The following is a 20,602-nucleotide window of genomic DNA, read 5'->3' on the forward strand; positions in this document are numbered from 1 at the left end:
TAGGGAGGGTTGGCATCTCTGATATTGGCATGATACTATTCAGGGTTGATGACAGATTGTCTCCTTACAAAGTCTGCTAAATCATAGTTGGCTCCTGTGAGATGGAGATTTATTGGGGTTATCCCATGTTTTTGACACCATGGCCACAACTTGATTCTGTCCTGGCAAAGGGGTGGTGAGCGGGCACCTACTTATTTATTTACATAAAACATTTCAGACGTGTTGTCCGTGAGATCCTGCATAGCAGAATTCTTTAAAACAGGAAGGAATGCTATGCAAATTAATCTGATCGCTTGTAATTCTAGAATATTTATGTGTAGGACATTGTTCTTTTGAACCCAAGTTCCTTGTATTTGGAGGCTGTCCAGGGGTATGTCCCAACCTGTTCCTGATGGATCTGGATCAGTGTCTTTTAAGGCGGTGGTGTAGAGAAGAGGACCCCATTCTGAGCATTCTTGGGTCGGACCAACAATTCAATGATGACAGAATGTGAGTGGGAATCACGATGTGCATGCTCATTTGATGATCCAAGGAGTGAAACACGAACCTTAGCCAATCTTGTATTGTATATAGATGAAGTTTGGCTACTGGTGTCACATACATGCATACTGACATGTGATTTAGGAGTCTGAGGCAGGTTCTTATTGTGGTTGGTGGATTCATTTTCATGCTGGTGGTCATCATCTAGTGAGGGTGAAATCTGTCTGCAGAAAGGTATGTGTAATAAGGCAGGTCCTCCTGGAGCGTCCCCTCATGGCTAGAGGTGCCACAGCCTCAGTGTCTCCAATATACAGGTCTTCATAAACTCCATCTTCATTTTTTTGTTCAATAATGCCTTTGCTATGGGCTAATTTATTAACATAAATGCTTCAAAATAACCCCCCCAACGTATAGTCCTTCATCATAATACAAAAGCCAGGCTCTTCTTCAGTCTCCCTTTTTTAATCAGATTGGCGGGTACCAAGATTTCTCCCTGGTGTACCTTAGCCAAACTCAAAGCTCAAATGAAAAGTGCAAAATAAACAGAGTCTGCCTGCCTTGCGTTTAACAAAAATGAAAAAGTAACCAAGGTCTGCCCACGCTGGGCTTATGTTCTTAGTCCTTCCTGGGTTCTCCCACCATATCAAAATTATTCTCTTGGACTTCCTTCTCCCTGAAAGAGACAAGCTCAAAGATGTCAGCCGGCAAACTTCCCTCCACTGCTGTCCTGGTTCTGAGCTTTGTAGATTCTGAAGATCTACATTTTTCCTGGGTTCTTCCCAGCTCCCTGTTACTTGTCTGGAACACCAGCCCACATAATTGTTTACCTGGATATTCCTTCTCCGTTGGTTCAAAAGAGGTCAGCGGGCAAACTTCCTCTGCTGCTGTCCTGGCCCTGAGCTTTTACCAACTCTCTTCCCGCAACAGCTCTCCACTATTGCTCTCTGGAGAAATTCCAGCAGCTTGCTGTCTTTTGGGACCTTCCACCAAATCCAAGCTGCCCCTTCTTGTCTCCCCCTTCCCAATTACTGCCTGACCCTTTATATATGCCGGGTGTCTTCTCTTCAGTCCCATTAGAAGGCAATTTACCAGGCACAGGTCGATGGGCCTGCTCCCTCTTAAAGGAGCCAGTCCCCCTATGACAGTATGTTTTTGTCAGTTTGGAGTTGATTAAGGCTTCTGTAAACTCTATTGTCTATAATGGGTTGTGGGAGGATTTTTTGTAATTCATCATGAGGCCCAGCTGTCTGAAGAAGTGAAAGACATAGTTCAGGGCTCTGGCAACTTCCTGATGAGACTTGCCTTTGATCAGCCAATTGTCAAGATATGGATAGACATGAATGGCATGTCTCCTCAGATAGGCCACCACAACAGGTAGGTATTTTATGAAGACTCTCGGTGCTGTGGACAGGCTGAATAGTACAATCTTATACTGGTAATGACTGGGCTCTACCGTATATCAAAGATAATTCCTGTGGGTTGGATGGATTGCAATATAGAAGTACATGTTTTGAAGGTGAAGAGCCACAAACCAGTCTCCAGCCTGAAGAGAAGGGATGATGGAGAATGTTACCATTCTGAATCTTAGACAGTGTATATATTTCTTCACTCTTTTCAGATCTAGGATAGGATGAAGACCCCCTTTTTTCTTCGAAAGTTAGGTGTTGCATGCCAGCTAATACGGGCACTGCCTAGCTGTGACTTAGAAGTGACCGGTCCCATTTTAGATGTTAATGCCCTTTTTTCAAGGTCTGAAATTTCTCTCACTGAGATCTCAAGAAGATACAACTTTAACCAAGTTTCCCTGGATTTCCTTGTTCTGGTAAAAAAAAGAATGGCAAACTGAACAGTGATCTGGCACATGGTTCTTGTTAAGACAAAAAAGGTAGTGATTATTTATGGCTGACTGTAAGAGGAATGAGTCCATCACAAGAAGCCCAAAGGCTTAGAATCTGCCACTGTAGGTTATAATATTGATGCAAAGCGGCAGAGAAAAATTAAATGTTTAAAAAAAATTAAAGAAAAAAGATGATTTGATTGAGAAATTAACCATAACTGACTAACTAGATGACAAATATCAAAGGAGAAGATAGGTTTCAGAGTAACAGCCGTGTTAGTCCGTATTCGCAAAAAGAAAAGGAGTACTTGTGGCACCTCAGAGACTAACCAATTTATTTGAGCATGAGCTTTCGTGAGCTACAGAAGTGAGCTGTAGCTCACGAAAGCTCATGCTCAAATAAATTGGTTAGTCTCTAAGGTGCCACAAGTACTCCTTTTCTTTTTGCAAAGGAGAAGAAATTTCCACTAAGTGGTAGCAGCAGACATTGCTTGTTTTGTCTCACTGCAATGGACAACAAGAAGGAAATGAGGGGCAATCACGGCCACTCTGCACTTGGATGGCGGTGAGGGGCGCAAGACCATGCAGGTGCAGGAGTGGCCCAAAGAACACTGTTGTTCAAAGATTCTAATCTTGTACAAAAGTCACATGCACTTAGAGTGGGATCCACATGGACACACTCGAAGACACTGTATTCCCCTGCCTTGCATGAAATGACAGTTAGGCAACGTAGGGAAGAACAGACACAATGGCCATCAAATGACATTTGTCTAAAATAGGTACATGAAAATCAATATATAAACAGTGACTCCTCTTCTCTAGTGGGTTCTATCATAAATGCTCCCTACCAAGTGTAATAATAGGAAGCAAAAAAATAATTTGACAAACTTTATCAAAAAGTAAATATTTACGAAAGAGTCTTCCCTCGTAAATTCTACTCTTTCTTAAATGTTTGTCTTGATATACACTAAAACCTTTCCCCAATCTAGAATATAAAGAAGAGCCTCATCTACATAACATAAGACATATAGGGACTGTAATGTTAAAAAGACATATGAAAGTAAAATTTCAGTGGTAATTTACCCATGTCTGAAAATGAGGCAACTAAATCACTACATGCTGTGCTGAAAATTTGCCTGATAGCATCAGTGGTCCTTGGAGCACAACAGAGAACAGTTTAGTAGCCACTACAAATTAAATTGAAATAATAATGTAACGGCTGTTGAAATAGTTCAAAAACTCCCATTCTCCTCCTAGAAAAGCTACTATAATAGCATTAAAACATACTGTTAAATAGTTCCAATCTGTTATCTATAACTAAGTGGCACATGGCCAAACTTACCTTCCAGACCAAATCCAAGTGTCTAAATTCAGACAATGCAAATCATTCATTCTAGTTTGCTAAAACAAAACAACAAACAAAAAACCGCTCAAAAACAGGTGTTTTAAATTAGGCATGTGATAAAGTAGAGTATTTCAGAGATCTTCCTAGATACTATGTATTTAAGTAACATTCTATTAAAAGAAATTTGTACCCATGTAGCTCAGCACAACAGTCTGAAAAATCCCCAGATCAGGAGAGAGGGTTATTCACTCTGTGCAGTAACTGAGGTTCTTTGAGATGTGTGTCCCTGTGGGTGCTCCACTTTATGTGAGTCTGCTTCCCTGTGCCTGTGATTGGAGATTTTCAGTAGCAGAGCCCACTTGGACCGCACATGCGCTCCCCCATCTCGCGCTGCTTTTGGAGATTATATAGCGCTGTGCGGCCAAACCAGTTTCTTTTCTACCGCATAGTCCGTGTCTGAACTCCGAAGTAATGGGGAGGAGGGTGAGTAGTGGAACACCCATAGAAGGACACATCTAGAAGAACCTCCGTTACTGCACAGGGTGAATACCCCTTTCTTCTTTAAGTAGTGTCCCATATGGGTGCTCCACTTTAGGTGACTGGAGAGCAGTGCCCCTTGTTGGAAGGATGGGGCTTCGGAGTTGGGATTCATGAGCGATGATAAGATAGTCAGTCGTAAGAGAGCATCCGATGTTAAGTCCTACACAATCGCATAGTGCTCTGTGACTGTATGGGCTGATGCCCAAGTGGCTGCTTTACAAATTTCTGTAATTGGTACATTGTTCAGGAAGGCTATAGAGGTGGAAATTGATCTCATGGAGTGTGTTTGAGTTCCTGGGCAGGGGGAGGGTTTGCAAATCATATTGACTATAGTAGAAGTGAATGCAACCGGAAATCCATTTTGAAAGCCTTTGTTTAGATATAGCTGAACCTTTTGATCTTTCAGTAATAGAAAGGAATAATTTTGGCATATAAGTCTAGCATGTGGAGCATGGCCTCCCTTTTATTCCCATGTGGCTTGGGGAAGAATGATGGGAGGTAAATAGCCTAATTCAGGTGGAATGAGGAAGGTATTTTAGGTAGGAACTTTGGATGTGACCGTAATGTATCTTTATCTTTGAAGAAAATTGTATATACCGGGTACATCATGGGAGCCACTATTTCCCCCACTCTTCAAGCGGATGTGATGGCTATGAGAAAGGTTGTCTTCATAGATAGATGTATGAGTGAGCAGGTTGCCATGGGCTCAAACAGTGAGGCATCGTAGCATCAGATAAAGGTCCCAAGGTGGAGTGGGATCTTGTCCAAATACTTGTGAAGAACCGTTTTGTTATAGGATGGGTAAATACTGAATGTCCATTAATCTTGCAGTGGAAAGCCACAACAGCTGCAAGATGAACTCTAATTGAACCTGAGGATAGTCCTGATTTTTTTAGTCCTAGGATATAGTTAGGGCCCTACCAAATTTATGGCCATGAAAAACGTGTCACAGACCATGAAATCTGGTCTCCCACTGTGAAATCTGGTCTTTTGTGTGCTTTTACCCTATACTATAGAGATTTCACGAGGACACCAGCGTTTCTCAAATTGGGGGTCCTGACCCAAAAGGAAACTGCAAGGGGGTTTCAAGGTTATTTTAGGGAGGTCGCAGTATTACCACCCTTACTTCTGTGCTGTCTGCAAAGCTGGGTGGCTAGAGAGTGGTGGCTGTTTGCCAGGCACCCAGCTCTGAAGGCAGCGCCCCACCAGCAGCATTGCAGAAGTAAGGGTGGCAATTCCATACTGAAGGGCTAAAATCCATATGCTGTTTATGTTGCAACCTGATATATAGACTATGCCAGCTCTTTTTACAGGCCCAAAGTCCAGAGTTTGGTCAAGATGCCAGAGATCTAAGGCAAATAGTGAACAATATTAGCTAAGAAGCAGAAAAAACAGAAGACAACCTTCCTTATTGCTGAGATAAGCTTGGTCAGCAAGATGCCAGATGGAGAATTATAATTGGTGACTTTATCTAAAAGTTGCAAACAGACCTAACGAATGAAAGGGGCCCTGTTTCTTCTGTAGAAGAGGTGTCTTCCTACACACCAACCTTGAGTTTATGGAAGAGGTTCAAACGAGTCAGTATGAGATATGACATCCTCCCTCTCACAGATGTACATCCCTCCTCCAAGCCATTACCAGTGCCTGCCTTAGAAACACAAATGAACAACTAAAAAGCAATCTTTATTGCCAAATACTTTTCATTTGTCTCTTTGCTTTAACCCCCAGGTATGTACCTGTTGGACAATCAGAGGAGCTACTTCGTTCCTATGGACCCCAAATCAGAATTCAACATATATATTTTATACTAACACAGTTTATACATTGTTTAAAGGAAAACACCTGTGTACTAATTGTATGTTACTTGTTAACCTGAAACCATGGGCGGAGACATTATGTAATCTTGGACTATTGGCTACTGTGCTTATCTTGTCTTGCTGCTAAACCTATCCAGGGGTTTGGGACTGCCTACCCTGTCACTTCCCTCCACCCATGGAAAATCCATATAATTCACTGTAATCAATTGTTTGGCAGTGTCTCTGAGCCTAATAAGCAAGGTGACACTCCGCCAGCGCTGTGCATAATAAACCCACCTTGATTATCATACACATTGTAAGGAGAGTGATCACTTTAGATAAGCTATTACCAACAGGAGAGTGGGTTTGGTGGGGAGAAAACCTGGATTTGTGCTGGAAATGGCCCACCTTGATTATCATACACATTGTAAGGAGAGTGATCACTTTAGATAAGCCATTATCAGCAGGAGAGTGGGGTGGGGGGAGAGAAAACCTTTTGTAGTGATAAACACCCATTTTTTCATGGTTTGTGTGTATAAAAACATCTGTATTTTCCACTGAATGCATCCGATGAAGTGAGCTGTAGCTCACGAAAGCTCATGCTCAAATAAATTGGTTAGTCTCTAAGGTGCCACAACTACTCCTTTTCTTTTTGCGAATACAGACTAACATGGCTGTTACTCTGAAACCCACATGCTTGCTTCTACACAGTGTCCATACTTTGTTCCTTCAATACCATGCCACCCTTACTTCTGCACTGCTGCTGGTGGTGGCTCTGCCTTTAGAGCTGGAATCCCAGCCAGCAGTTGCTGCTCTTCAGCTGCCCAGCTCTGAAGGCAGTGCTGCCGCCAGCAGCAGCGCAGAAGTAAGGGTGGCAGTACCGCAACTTCCCCTTACAATAACCTTGCAACTCCTCCACAACTCCTTTTTGGGTCAGGACCCCTACAATTACAACACTGTGAAATTTCAGATTTAAATACCTGAAATCATTAAATTTATTATTTAAAAAATCCTATGACCATGAAATTGACCAAAATGGACCGTGAATTTGGTAGGCCCTAGATATAGTCCAGTATCTGTGGCACGGGTGAGGTGATAGCCGAGGCATGTCTGTTGGCGCACCAAATGTGGAATCTCTTCCATTTGTGCAGGTAAGTAGCTCGCATAGTCAATCTTCTCTGCTATTTAATAGTATCTCCTTTACATCTTCAGAACAGGTCATCTCAGTATTCTGGAACCATGCAGGAGCCATGCCTTCAGGTGGAGGATCTCTCGGTTTCGGTGGTGAGTCTGGCCTGCATCCTGAGACAGGAGATGTGGAACAGGGTGAAGAATGACTGGTGGGCATACTGTCATCCATAGGAGGTAAGGGAACCATGTTTGTCTGAACCATGTTGGGGCTATCAAGATGACTCTGACTTGTTCCTCTTTTATCTTGCGAATTACTTTGGGCATTAAGGGGATCAGTGGAAAGGCATACAGCAGATGTGTGTCCCATTTGATGAGGAAGGCAACCCCCAGAGAACAGTAGCCCAGTCCTGCTCTTGAGCAGAACTGTGGGCATTTGATGTTCTCAAGTGTGGCAAAAAGGTCTATACTTGGGAATCCCCAATGTCTGAATACCTTGTATAGGATCATGGTATCTATCTCCCACTCATGTTCCTGTGAGAATGTTTTGCTTAGTGTGTCTACTGTGGTATTGTGACCTCCCAGTAGGTAAGTCCTGAGATGTTGATGTTGTGGTGAATGCACCAATTTCATAATTTCAGTGCTCCGACACACAGTGATTGCGACCTTGCTCCCCCTTGACAGTTTATGTAAAATATGGAAGCAATGTTGTCGGTCATTATTCTTTTGTCCTTGTTTCTGAGCAGTGATAAAAAGTGTGAACATGCATTCCGGACTTCTTGGAGTTGCAATAGGTTGATATATAAAGTTGACACTGAAGTTGCCCTGTACTCTGTAATTTTGCAAATATGCTCCTCGATCCAACAGAGACATGTCTGTTGTCAGTATGAGTGACAGAGGTGGCTCTGTGAAGAACACACTTTGTGGGGCTTTGTCCACCAGTCTAGTGAGCTTTTGACTGTGACTGGCATTAAGAGACACTTGTTCAAATTGTCTCTGTGCGTAATGTATACTGTCCTGAGCCACTCCTAAAGGCAGCGCATATGTAGTCTGGCATGTCTTACAACAAAGGTGGTCATTGCCATAAGTCCTAGTTGTAAGCATGTTCTGGCTGATACCTGTGGGCTGGATTGCACTGTAGAGATCAAATTGATTAGTGGGGGTAAATCTGTGAGATAGTAAAAAAAGCAGGAGTACTTGTGGTACCTTAGAGACTAACAAATATATTAGAGCATAAGCTTTCGTGGGCTACAGCCCACTTCATCAGATGCACAGAATGGAACATATAGTAAGATATATATATATATACACAGATAAGTTGGAAGTTACCATACAAACTGTGAGATAGTGTGACAGAGTGGACTAGGCCCTGAAGCCTCCAGCTGGAGGCCTCACGGTCCTGCCACACATCTCCCCATCCTGAAAAAACTGCCTAGAATGGCTGTGTGGGACGCAGCCAATAAGAAGGGGCTGCAGGGAGCAGCCAGTCAGGGCCCAGCAGGCTAGTATAAAAAGAGTCAGAGTGAGTTCAGTTCCTTGCTGGAGCTGGAACAGTGTGGATGGTGTGCCTGGCTGGCTGAGGCAGCTACAGGACCTTGGACAGAGCAGTGCTAGCAGAGATGCGGGAAGGGAGCAAGATGGTGTTCTGGGCTGGCTGCTGGGAGTCAACTGGGACAAGGCCCTGAGGTAATGGTGAAGAATGTGCTGGGGCCATGGGAAGTGGCCCAGGGAATTGCAGCAGTGATGCAGTGGATGGCTGCTATGTATAGGGTCCCCGGGCTAGGATCTGGAGTAGTGGTGGGCCTGCATGTCCCCCCTGCCACCACCATTAGCCGCTGGAGAAGTGGCCTGGACTTTTGATGCAGCCCAGAAGGGGGAACTGAATTCTTTTAGTGGCCCAGCAGGAGAGCTGGGGCCAGAAAGGCCCCAAGAGGGTGAAAACATTGCCTCCAGGGAGGGAGCCCTGGGGCACAGTTCTATGCCAGAGCAGGGGCAATTTGAGAGAGTATAGAAGGGGCTGAGAGACAGTTTGAACCAGAGTACTATGATAGGCCCTACTGGACTGATTGAGGAGTGAGCCTAAGGACAGGGCTGCAGGTAAAGAGATGTTACAGAGGGCACTGAGAGAGGTCCCAGTTGGACTTGTACCCCTGAAGGGTTTTGCTTTTTATTTCAAACACAGACAGTGTGTGACTTGGCTGGAGAGCTGAGTTGCTGAAGACTCACTGCAAGGGATACAGAAAGGGTGGGCACATGCACTCTGCCAAGGGGGGTGCTTGTGAGCGGTGAATCCCACCCTGTTACAGTTGGCAATGAGGCTTTGGCCTCTAATGCATTGAGGTAGACCCCAATAAATTCTAGGTGCTGTACAGGTATCAGTATCGATTTTTGAATGTTTGATTGGAGGCCTACTTGTGAGGAAAGGGCCATTGTCCTTTGTGTTGCTGCTAGGGTATCTTCTTGAGAGGGGGCTTTGAATAAACAAACCATTCAAGTATGGGAATATCATAATTCCCTGTTTGCAGGGGTGAGCCGTCACCATTGCAAGGATCACGGAGAACACTCTGGGTGCCACAGAAAGGCCAGACAGAAGTATCTTGCACTGGTAGTGATCCTGCTCCAGAACAAATCTGAGGAATCTCTGATTTGATGGATCTATAGTGATGTGAAAATATGCATCTTGGAGGTTGAGGGTTAAGAACCAATCCCCCTGTTCCTGTGCTAGGATTATTGTTGCTAATGTGACCATCCTGAATTGGTGAACTTTGATGGGTTTCCATGACTGTTCTTTCTCGGGATTAGGAAGTAGTTGGAATAAAAGCCCATCCCTCTGTTGTATCAGAACAGGTTCTACAGCACCCAAGTGCAGGAGGTGGTTTATTTCCTTCCATAAAAGGTGCTGATGAGAAAGGTCCCTGAAGTAGGATGGGGAGAGAGGGCAGGAGGGAGGAAAGTAAATTGAAATGAGTATCTGATGTTGATAATTTCTAACATCCACTTATCTGAGGTGATACTCTGCCATTCTGGGTAGAATGGAGTCAGGCAGTCTCGAATCTGATGGTGGTTGGAGCAGATGGGACTAGGGAAAGCAGTGGAGGTGGCCTATATTTTGTGACCCTCTGTCTTTGCAAATCACATCGTCTCTGCGAAGAAACGTATGGAGCAGGTCTCTATCACTGTGCAGAATGGTATTTATTCGGGCTTCTCTTTTGTGCGGGTGTGTAGATATATAAAGACTGAATCCTTTAAGTAATGAAGGGATTCATCCATCTTGTCCACAGTTTCAATCCTTTGAAGGGAAGATCTTCAATCATAGATTGTACCTCTTCAGGAAATCCTGAGAAGTGAAGCCATGATGCCCTTCGCATGACTACAACTGGAGACATTGATTGGGCAGCTGTGTCGGCTGTGTCTAAGGAAGCTTGTAAGGCCATCCTAGCCAGAAGGTGACCTTTGAGATAATTGCCTAGAATTGTTGTTTTTTCCCCCCAAAGATGACTGAATGTATTGAGTCATATTTGAATAGTTGGTGTAATTGAATTTGGCCATCAGTGCTTCATAATTGGCAATTTAAAATTGCGGAGTCGCTGATAAGTAGGCCTTGCACCCAAAATGGTCTAACCATTTCCAATCTTTATTGTACGGGGTATTTCTAGTATGGTGTTGCCTGCTCCACTCATTCACCGCCTTGACCACCTACTAATCTGGGGAGGGATGTGAAAATAGAAACTCCTTGTCCTTAGAGGGGACATAATACTTTTTGTCTGTTCTTTTGCAGGTGGGAGGTATTGTGGCAGGTGTCTGCTAGACAGCCTTAACTGGGTCCATCAGAGCCTCATTTATGGGGAGTGCAATATTTGAAGAGGTTGATGTTTGGAGTATATCCAGTAACTTATGTTGAGACTCTGTAACTTCTTCCAAAGATATTTGTAGTGAGTCTGCAATTCTTTCAAATAGTTCTTGGAATTGATTAAAATCATTGGCTGCCGGTGGAGAAGGCATGATAGTATTTCCTTGTCCTCTCCAGATGAGGTTAGTTGGTGGGGTGACTTCCTGATCCATCCTCTCCTCCTGGTCCTCAAAAGTCTGGTCCTGAGGTTCGGGGGGGGAGGGTGTGTGTGTGTCTACTTACCGAGGCTGATGCGGAGCATCTTGAGCTCTCAATGGGTGCTAGGAGGCCTGGAAAATTGTTGCCTGTATGCAGCCCATGGATCCCAGTAAGGCCATTGTTGTGGGAATGGCATGTGTGGCATCCATGTATGTCTGTACCATCTATGTGCATAACCCTTAGGCTGACATCTGGCCTGTACCAAAGGCTAGTAGTTGTCTGAGCGGAGTGTTGATGAGAAGTAAATGTCCTTTTCCTCATTATTGTCCTCCTCACTGGATAAAGGGGGCAGATCTGGATGGCGGTGTTGAATGTGACAGTGTCGAGCGCACTGGGTATGCGATGTGTACCAGAGCAATATCGGTACCAAGGAGATTCCGGTATTTCAGATACCAACAAGTTGTAGCCTTTTATTTTATTTCAAGTGAATTTTGTAATGTGGTATTACACCACCATAGGTTCGGCTCTGGTGGCTACAGTTTCAAGCTCAGAGTGAAAGTCACCTCTGCTACTTGTTTTAGACGTATAGTCTCTAAGAACACATAAAGACCAAGGATAGTGACACTCATACATTTACAAGTACAAGGTTTAGTCTGTGTTTCAAGTTTTATTAAAGTCATGATTACCCAATGTGATACAGGAGGGCCAGGGAGCAGTGGTAGAGGGGAAATATATAAGCCCTAGCATATTAAGGCGTGGTTCCCTGTAGACTAGGGAGGGTTGCTACAGGTTAATTGGAGCACCTGTAGTCAATTAAGGCCCTGTCAGGAACCTAATAAAACCCCCTGCTTCAGAAAGTCAGGGAAAGAGGAGGAAGGAGAGAAGACTGGAGTTTGGAGGTGTGTTGTGAGAGCTGAAAGACCAGAGAACTGAAGTAAGGGAGACCCTGCCCTCGCAGGGCAGGGAGATTCCCTCCCCCAGCGTCTAAGGACCAAGGATAACCCCACCCAAGGAGGAAGAGGGTAAGAAACCCGCAGGGGTTGAGAGGGGCTGGGACTCAGAGGGAGGAGCAAACCCACCCCCCACCACCACCTTCCCAGGCCACTAGCAGGGCCTTCGGCACCCAAGAGCAGGGGCAAAGGGTAGCATCTTAGCCCCTACCCCAGAAAAGTTCAGGACCCACCATACGAAATCGGCCATCTTGTCACACCAAGCATATAGAAATCCTATAAAGACCCATGCACAAGTTACATATACATCCTTAATGATATTCTTAAACTCTGATGGCTGCCTTGCCAATTGATCATCAGTAGAGGGATAGTTCCTGCTGGAGTTTTCCCATAAGGAACTCAACTTGCCCAATCTGGGCACCCTCTTTTTATAATGTGATTCCAACTATACCTCATTAACATTTATGGATATAATGCACCCTGTAATTAGGGTGCACTAATGCACTAGGATGCACCCTGTGATTGGGGTGCACCCTGTGATTAGGGGAAAATGTGACTACCAGGTATCTTGTAAGCAAAAAACTTCTCTTATTATTAATTTTTTGCAATACCACCCATACGCACATCTTTCCCCATAATCTTGTACCATTGGGTCATTCTTTAGTCACTTATTTATGTCAAGCATTTCTTAAGCCTATGGCCTACTATGGCTAAGCTAAAATCCTACGGGCCTCAGCCTGTACGCATTGTGTTTCAGCCCTACTTATTTAGATACCTAATATATACTTATCCCTTCTGGCTACCAATCAGTCTTATATTTCTATAATCCTACAATTTAAATCTATTGAGAATACAATGATTATATATGACATAGCATGTTAATCATATCACACAATAAATGAATGATAAAATTAACTAATTGGCTATAAAGTCCTTCTGAAAACAAAATTCTTATGGTACCACAGGGAGACATTAGCAGTAGTACCACTATAGTCGAAGTGGTTATCAGTGCCAATGGGGTTCTGTGCTCTGCTGAGGGACTGGTAAATTGTTGTGGTGCCAATCTGCTTGGTGCTGCATGTCTGAGTGGCTCAGTTGGTACTGGCATGGAGGAGCTAGGCTTATCTCTGCCACTCCTTTCTGAGCCCACCCTCTTAGGGTTCTTGGCTTTAACGGTACCAGCGATACCAGAGGATCCCACCAACTCAAAGGTGTTCAACCTTGCTCTGGCCAGTACCAATGTCATCAAGCATGCTGGGGATCTTTTCTTTTTAGCAGGTTCCCTGGTAGAAGAGGTTGTTGTCCTCTTCATGGTGGCCTTTTGCGAGGACTGCAGCAGTTTCCTCTGTGAGGGAAGCAGGAAATGTTTCTCTGAACCTGCCATTGAGGTCAATGGGGACCAGTGCTCAGAGGGAGTCTCTGACCCCGGATTGGAAGCTGGACACAGTGAGCTTTCCATCATGGTAAATTTTAACTTGAACACTGACTCTTCTGCTGCATACCTTGAAGTTGAGGCAATGCATATACTTTTGTGGTATGCGTGCCTCTCCTAGACAGCGGATGCGCCAAGAGCGCCCATTGCTGATGGGGATAGTCTCCCGGCAAGAGAGAGACTATATGAATTTGGAGTATCTGGGCATGTCCCTCTTTCCTGCTATCTTTCCCTAACGGGAAGGAGCATTGTGGAAAAAACTACACTACTCTACAGATAACAGATTCTTAGCAGAAAAAAATTTTTTTTTTTAAACAAGAAATAAATAAATGAGGGAAGAGCATAGTTCTAACTATCACTACAACAATAACAACACAACACTAAATATGCTCTGCTGAGAGCTCTGTCTCAGGCCAAGGGCAATAGAGAAAGAAGGAACTGAAGGCAGTTTGGTCACACAGCGCTATATAGCCACAAAAAGCGGCACGAAATGCAGCATGTGTGGCCCAGATGGGCACTGCTACCAAAACTCTCTGATCACAGGCACAGGAATGTACACTCCCCTAAAGCAGAGCACCCATATGGGATACTACTTGAAGAAGAAGCATTTATCTTTTGTAAAAAAAAGTCTATTTGAAAATAAACTACTGACACTTGCCTCCTTCCTAGAAAGTTTTAGGGGCTAGTTTTCTACTTCTTTCAGTAGTGTTTTAAGTTTATTATTAAAAAAATTATTAAGTATTACCCATAATAGCTGTAGTAAGTGTTACAATATGGGTAGCATTCGGCATATAGTTTAATTTTACTTTATTGTCTTCTCATTTTGGCCAGATCTACTAACTTACTATCTACTTAGACCCAGATTTAAGGTGCCTAAATACCTTTAAAAATATGGTCCTTGCTGATGCCTTCTCTCTGTAATGCCCCAGAATGCATTTGTAATATAGAGAGAAGGGTAGCATAAAATCCCTCCTTGGCAGCTGTACTGAATCGCTTTACCTGTAAGGGGTTAAGTAGCTAAAATAGCCTAGTTGGCACCTGACCAGAAGAAACCATGAGGAAAGAAGATACTTTCAAATCTGGGGGGGAAAGATTTGTTTGTGGCTCTTTTTGTTTGTTTCCTCTCCGGACGGGGGGAGAGACCAAGCAGGTACAACATCTCCTGAAAATACACCTGGAATGATATACCTAAAATTACAGAAATTGTAAGTAGGGCAAGGACATGCGTTAGGTTATCTTTTGTTTTGCCTTGTGAATTTTCCTATGCTACAGAGGTAGTTTTATTCCTGTTTTTGTAACTTGTGAAGCTGAGCCCAGTGGGGAATCCTCCATGTTTTAAATCTTTTTATTACCCTGTAAAGTTACCTTCCATCCTGATTTTGCAGGTGTGATTTTTATTTTTTTTCTTTCATAGAATCATAGAATATAAGGGTTGGAAGGGACCCCAGAAGGTCATCTAGTCCAACCCCCTGCTCGAAGCAGGACCAATTCCCAGTTTATTCTTTCTAAATAAAGTTTTTCTTTTAAGAACCGGATTGACTTTCAGTGTCCTGAAGACACAGAGTCTGATCTGTGCTCACATTGCTAACCAATTGGTTGGTATATTATTCTTAAGCATCCCCAAGAAAGGGGGGTGAAGGGGCTTGAGGGAATATTTTGGGGGGATAGGGATTCCAAGTGACCCTTCCCTGAATTTTTGTGTAAATCATTTGGTGGTGGCAGCAATACTGTCCAAGGACAAGGAAAGGAATTTGTGCCTTGGGGAAGTTTTAACCTAAGCTGGTAGAATATAAGATTAGGGGGTCTTTCATGCGGGTCCCCATATCTATACCCCAGAGTTCAGAGTGGGGGGAATCCTGACAGCATTATATTGGAGGGGAGAGAGAGAGTGGTAGTATTTATTTACATGAGACAGCACATAAAACATCAAAACCACTCAATTAAAATGTACCACTTGCTATTATTTCATTCACTGATATAGAAAAAATAAGTGGTTTGACCATATAAGCCCTTCAAACTGTGTTTAGCACAGATTACAAACATTCTGCCACTTATTTGAAGCTTACCTACCGTAAGTCATACTTTGGCAGGACTTCTTTGAAAGCAAAGCTAATGGAGCTTACACACAGCTTACCCATTTTATTGGGTTTATGAACATTTTATGGATACCTTATCTATCCTTATAAGACAACAAGTATATATATTTCTATCATTACCTTTGAAATGCCTCATGTCCTGGATTCATCTGAAGATGTGATCAATGACATTTGCACAATGTCAATGGACTGAGTTATTCTTCCAGTACATGACACTTACCTTACTGCTGAAAGTAACATTATTGCTTCAATTTGAGACTTTTTAAAATATTTACTTTGACTAATTGCCATGTGGTGTTTTAGCTCTAGCTTTGTTATACTGTTTCAGTACATATGTACAAAAAGCTCTTTGGTTGGATTCTTCTTTGAATTTACTAATAAATATGCAAAACACAAAAAATATTTTATGAGCTAAAGACAAAAGATTCCATTAAAATAGAAATGAACATCATTTAGGGCTAAATTATGGAATCTAGCCATAACTCTAAGCCAGAAGTAGTGCAGACCTAACAGTCACACAGACCTAAAAGTATACTACATGCTTGTCTGGATGTGCCCCCTCCCTATGGCCAGCCATCTTTGTAGACCAGTGTGGAGTGGTATATGACCAGGGCCTACCACTTGCCTGCTCTCTTTTGGGCAATTTGTGCTTCCACCCTTAGGGTTGCATAGAAGAAGCAGATTGTTCATAGCCTATTTGCAGGTGCACAAGGAGGTAAAAAGACATCTTGGGACTTCTCTCCGCGAACATATGGGTTAGGAGCAAAGACATTCTGGGCTCTGTTGGTACTGCATAAATTGCTTTCAGTAAGTAATTAGCAAAAAATAATATTGTTGCCAATAAAATATTAATTAAATAACTACTAACCAGCACTCGTCCTCCAAAGATGTAACCCTTATTTCCCAGCACAGCACATGTATGAGCTGCTCGAGGCTGAGGTGGAACTCCACCCTGAAAGTGCCAATGCAAGATTTTTTAGAACATTAACCTATACAGTGTCCGTAAATGTCTAACTGCAAGTCAATAAAACATGAAATGCAATGGTAAGGTTGAAATGTACCCCATATCTTCCAATATGAAGGCAAAATTGCAAACGTGCAAAACAATTTGTGGGAACACCCAAAACTCCCAAGGCATTAGATGACACATTTTATAGTACAGTTCAGCCTTAACTAAATTGCCATAAATTTTGGTGTTCAGTTTATTCTCTCAGCACCTGATTTACCAATGCTTTATTCCAGTTTTACACCAGTGATACTCCACTGATTTCTAGAGTTTCATCAGTGTAAAACTACAGTAATACTGGTGGAAAAGTCCTCTAGGGCCTGTTTTTCAGAGATGCAAAGTACCACATGTGGTCACCTCTGGGGGTGGGGGGAAAGCAGCAGCACTTAAAATGCAGGAATTTTGCAGAGGGTTTAACAAAACTTTGACTACTCAAACCTATGGAGTTGGTTCATGATCAGGATTTATGGTAACTCCTGGGGATAAATTTTAGACAGTAGGTTCGCCTTCTTATGCTTAAAGATCTTGTATGTTGCGAAGGTTATTTGTTTGAAGACAAAAATATCCCCATGATGTAATATTGAGAAATAATAATGAATACCTAGCTCTTATATAATATGCTTCATTCATAAATTTCACTGCTTTACAAAAATCAGACTCTTAAACTTTGTATGTAATAGCCAATCACCTGATGCCAGCGGGAGTTTTCCCTATGTAAAAAAAAATAAATAGGGATTGCAACACTGGGGCCTTAGCTTTTAATGGAACTTTTCACTTAAGAATTTTATAGAATCATAGGAAGTCACATAAAAGAAACATGAAAGTGTCAAACAATCTTATTATGTTATAATTCTTCCACTGAGCTCTTAATGGAGTCTGTGTAATCTTACCAGAATTTTATGAGGCTCTTCATTATGCTATAATATTAATATATAAAAATGTTCACATTACAGTTTTATTGAGAGCTCACTGAGAATATATGCCATCATTGGAACAATATTAATATAAAAGAATTTCTTACATGCAAGACATCAGTTACTGCTCCTGTTCACACTTAAAATAAATGTTAGTCTTTCTCAGCATTAAACCCTTGATGCAACGGAGTTATGAAACACAGCAACTGAATCTACACAGTATTCATTCAAGTGTATATATCTCTTCAATATTAAACCATTTTTTTTCACAAATATCAAAAGGCTGAACAGCTACTCTAATGACTAGAGACCCAATTTTGCAATTGGATCTGCATGGATGGAACCTGTGCCTGCTGGATACCCCACTGAAGTCAGTGGAATGCAACATGAGTGCAGGAGTCCATTAACATGCATCTGATTGCAAGATCATAGGAATGGCCATAATGGATCATGCTTGTGGTCCATCTTGTCCAGCATCCTGTTTCGAACACCAGAGGACTCAGAGGAAAATGTAGGTAGGTAGATACGTGGTGATCCTAATCCTTGAAAGTTAGATTGGCTTAAACCCTCATTTCAGGGTTCATCTCCCTTCCAATACTCTTTTTGTCAGTATTAACTACTTTAACTCTGGATATTCTTGTTATCCAGCCCCTCTTTAAATTTTACTATGTTCTTGGCCTCAACAACATCCAGTAGCAATTACTTCCAGTCTAATTACATCTTTTGTTGAAAACCGGCTTTGAATTTGCCACTTTTTAGTTTCATTTAATGTTTCCTTACTCTTATGTTATGAGATAGGGAGAACATAAAAATGCACTCATGTTATGAGCCTGAGAAATGCCACATGTTCAAAATAGTTCTCCCTGACATCAGTCTCTAAAGTACAGTTATTATTCAATATGTGGTGGAGTTACAAAAAAGTACAGAATGATTAAAGATTTAAAAAATACTCACTCTAATTGTTGGTTGAAACCAAGTTTGTGTGTTTGTATCAAAAGCATGAACATCGTTATGCCATCCCCAAAATATCTGCCCTTCCTAAAAAGAAGAGTGAAATATCTAAAATTATATTTTTTTCATTTACTTAATCTCATAATCCTTTTGTTTCATCAAAAGGGTTTAGGCATAAAAGTGACAGACAAATTATTTTCTGTTTTTAATCAGAGTAAGTATAGGCATGCACTAATTTTTATTTTTAAAATACACATGGGGTAACATTTACAAAAGTGACAAAACATGTAGGTGCCTAAATCTCATTGAATGTCAATGGGATTTAGGGCCCCTAGTGCCAAAGGCACTTTTAAGAATGGCCATACTGGGTCAGACTAAAGGTCCATCTAGCCCAGTATCCTGTCTTCTGACAGTCACCAATGCCAGGTGCTTCAGAGGGAACGAACATAACAGATCATCATCGACTGATCCATCCCCAGTCGGCCATTCCCAGCTTCTGGCAAACAGAGGCTAGGGACACCATACCTGCCCATCCTGAATAATAACCATTGATGGACCTATCCTCCATGAATTTATCTAGTTCTTTTTTGAACCCTGTTATAGTTTTGGCCTTCACAACATCTGGCAAAGAGTTCCACAGGTTGACTGTGCATTGTGTGAAGAAATACTTCCTCTTGTTTGTTTTAAACCTGCTGCCTATTAGTTTCATTTGGTGACCCCTAGGGAGTAAATAACACTTCCTTATTTACTTTCTACACATCAGTCATGATTTTATAGACCTCTATCGTATCCCCACTTAGTTGTCTCTTTTTCAAGCTGAAAAGTCCCAGTCTTATTATTCTCTCTTTATATGGAAGCTATTCCATACCCCTAATCATTTTTGTTGCCCTTTTCTGAATCTTTTCTGAATCTTTTTGAGAATGGGATGTAGGTTCCTAAATCATTTGGGCACTTTAGAAAATATTGCCTTCAAATGTTTAGTAGGATATGCTTTGTATAAGCAAAAGTTTTTATTCATTAGGAAGACATTTTTCTTATAGATTAATACTAACATTTGATATAAGGGATCTGTTCTCTCCTTGATGTATCTATCTCTCGTTAATGCCAACAACAGTTGAACATGCATAATGATTAAACAGACTTCTATGTCATTTTCTAATTATGAATACTGTAACCAGAGCCATCCCTTGGGTATGGTGAATCGAGATGACCGCCCTGGGCCCCGTGCTTTGGGAGGCCCTGTGCTTCGATAAAATCATGAAGAGGCGGGCACGGAGGTAAGGCAGGAGGCAGGCGGCAGGCAAGCAAGGTGAGGAGGTGAACGGGGAAGCGAGTGGCAGGCGGACGGCAAGGAAGAGAGCGGTGGGCGGGCAGTGAGGAGGCAAGCGGCGGCCACTGGCAGCCCCCCTACCAAAACCTCCCCCTTCCCCCAGCGCCTCCTGCCTGCCGGTGGGCCCTGCCAATCAGCGCCTCCCCCCTCCCCTCAGTGCCTACTGAAGCTCAGATGTTTCATGGCATCAGGAGGCGCTCGGGGGGAGGGGAGAGGAGCAAGGGCGCAGCGTGTTCAGGGGAGGGGGCGGAACTGGGTGAGGAAGAGGCGGGGTGGGAGTGGAGCAGGGGTGGGAAGAAGTAGGGTGGGGGCGGAGCCTTGGGGGAAGGGGTGGAGTGGGGGCAGCACCTGGGTGGAGCCGGGGGGAGCACCCCCCAGCAGATTAGAACCTCGGCACCTATGACCCAGTCCCCAAACCCCCCCTTGGGACAGTCCTGATTGTAACAATTCACTATGGGAAACTAAGTAGTACCTTGTTCCAGGCATCTTATGGTAAAGGTATTTACTCTGGATAATAAATTAAGGGAAGGTATTTGTGGACAGATAAAGCTGTGAGGCTATAAGTTCCTGGCCATTACTTCAAAGAGCTCAATACTATAATTTTTTGTAAGTGGAAGCATCTAATTGGAATAGAGCTATTTCACTTTTTCTACTTTAACAGCACTTTGCTCTTACTTTATCTAGGAGAGTTCAGCCTTGGGTACTCACAATAAATTATAAATTGAAATCACAACTGATTTTTCAAGATT

The 20,602-nt window shown here is 42.7% G+C and overlaps 1 protein-coding gene across 7 annotated transcripts in view; it reads right to left on the bottom strand.

The window, feature by feature from the left end:
- KLHDC1 (kelch domain containing 1) overlaps positions 1-20,602 on the bottom strand; it is a 67,169-nt gene that overhangs the window by 23,573 nt on the left and 22,994 nt on the right. For 3 of the 7 annotated variants that reach the window (XM_075130024.1, XM_048854147.2, XM_048854151.2), the window contains 4 exons: positions 18,527-18,610; positions 16,521-16,604; positions 5,752-5,850; positions 3,660-3,718 (listed from right to left, as the gene is read on the bottom strand). In XM_075130024.1, the coding sequence (XP_074986125.1) occupies positions 3,660-3,718; positions 5,752-5,850; positions 16,521-16,604; positions 18,527-18,610 (326 nt within the window). Of the gene's footprint in view, positions 1-1,159; positions 2,024-3,659; positions 3,719-5,751; positions 5,851-16,520; positions 16,605-18,526; positions 18,611-20,602 lie in introns of those variants that run through there. The other 4 variants (XM_075130027.1, XM_048854149.2, XM_075130028.1 and 1 more) reach the window with 3 other exon arrangements.

This window comes from Caretta caretta, chromosome 6, assembly GCF_965140235.1.
Source record: "Caretta caretta isolate rCarCar2 chromosome 6, rCarCar1.hap1, whole genome shotgun sequence".
Taxonomy (NCBI): domain Eukaryota; kingdom Metazoa; phylum Chordata; order Testudines; family Cheloniidae; genus Caretta; species Caretta caretta.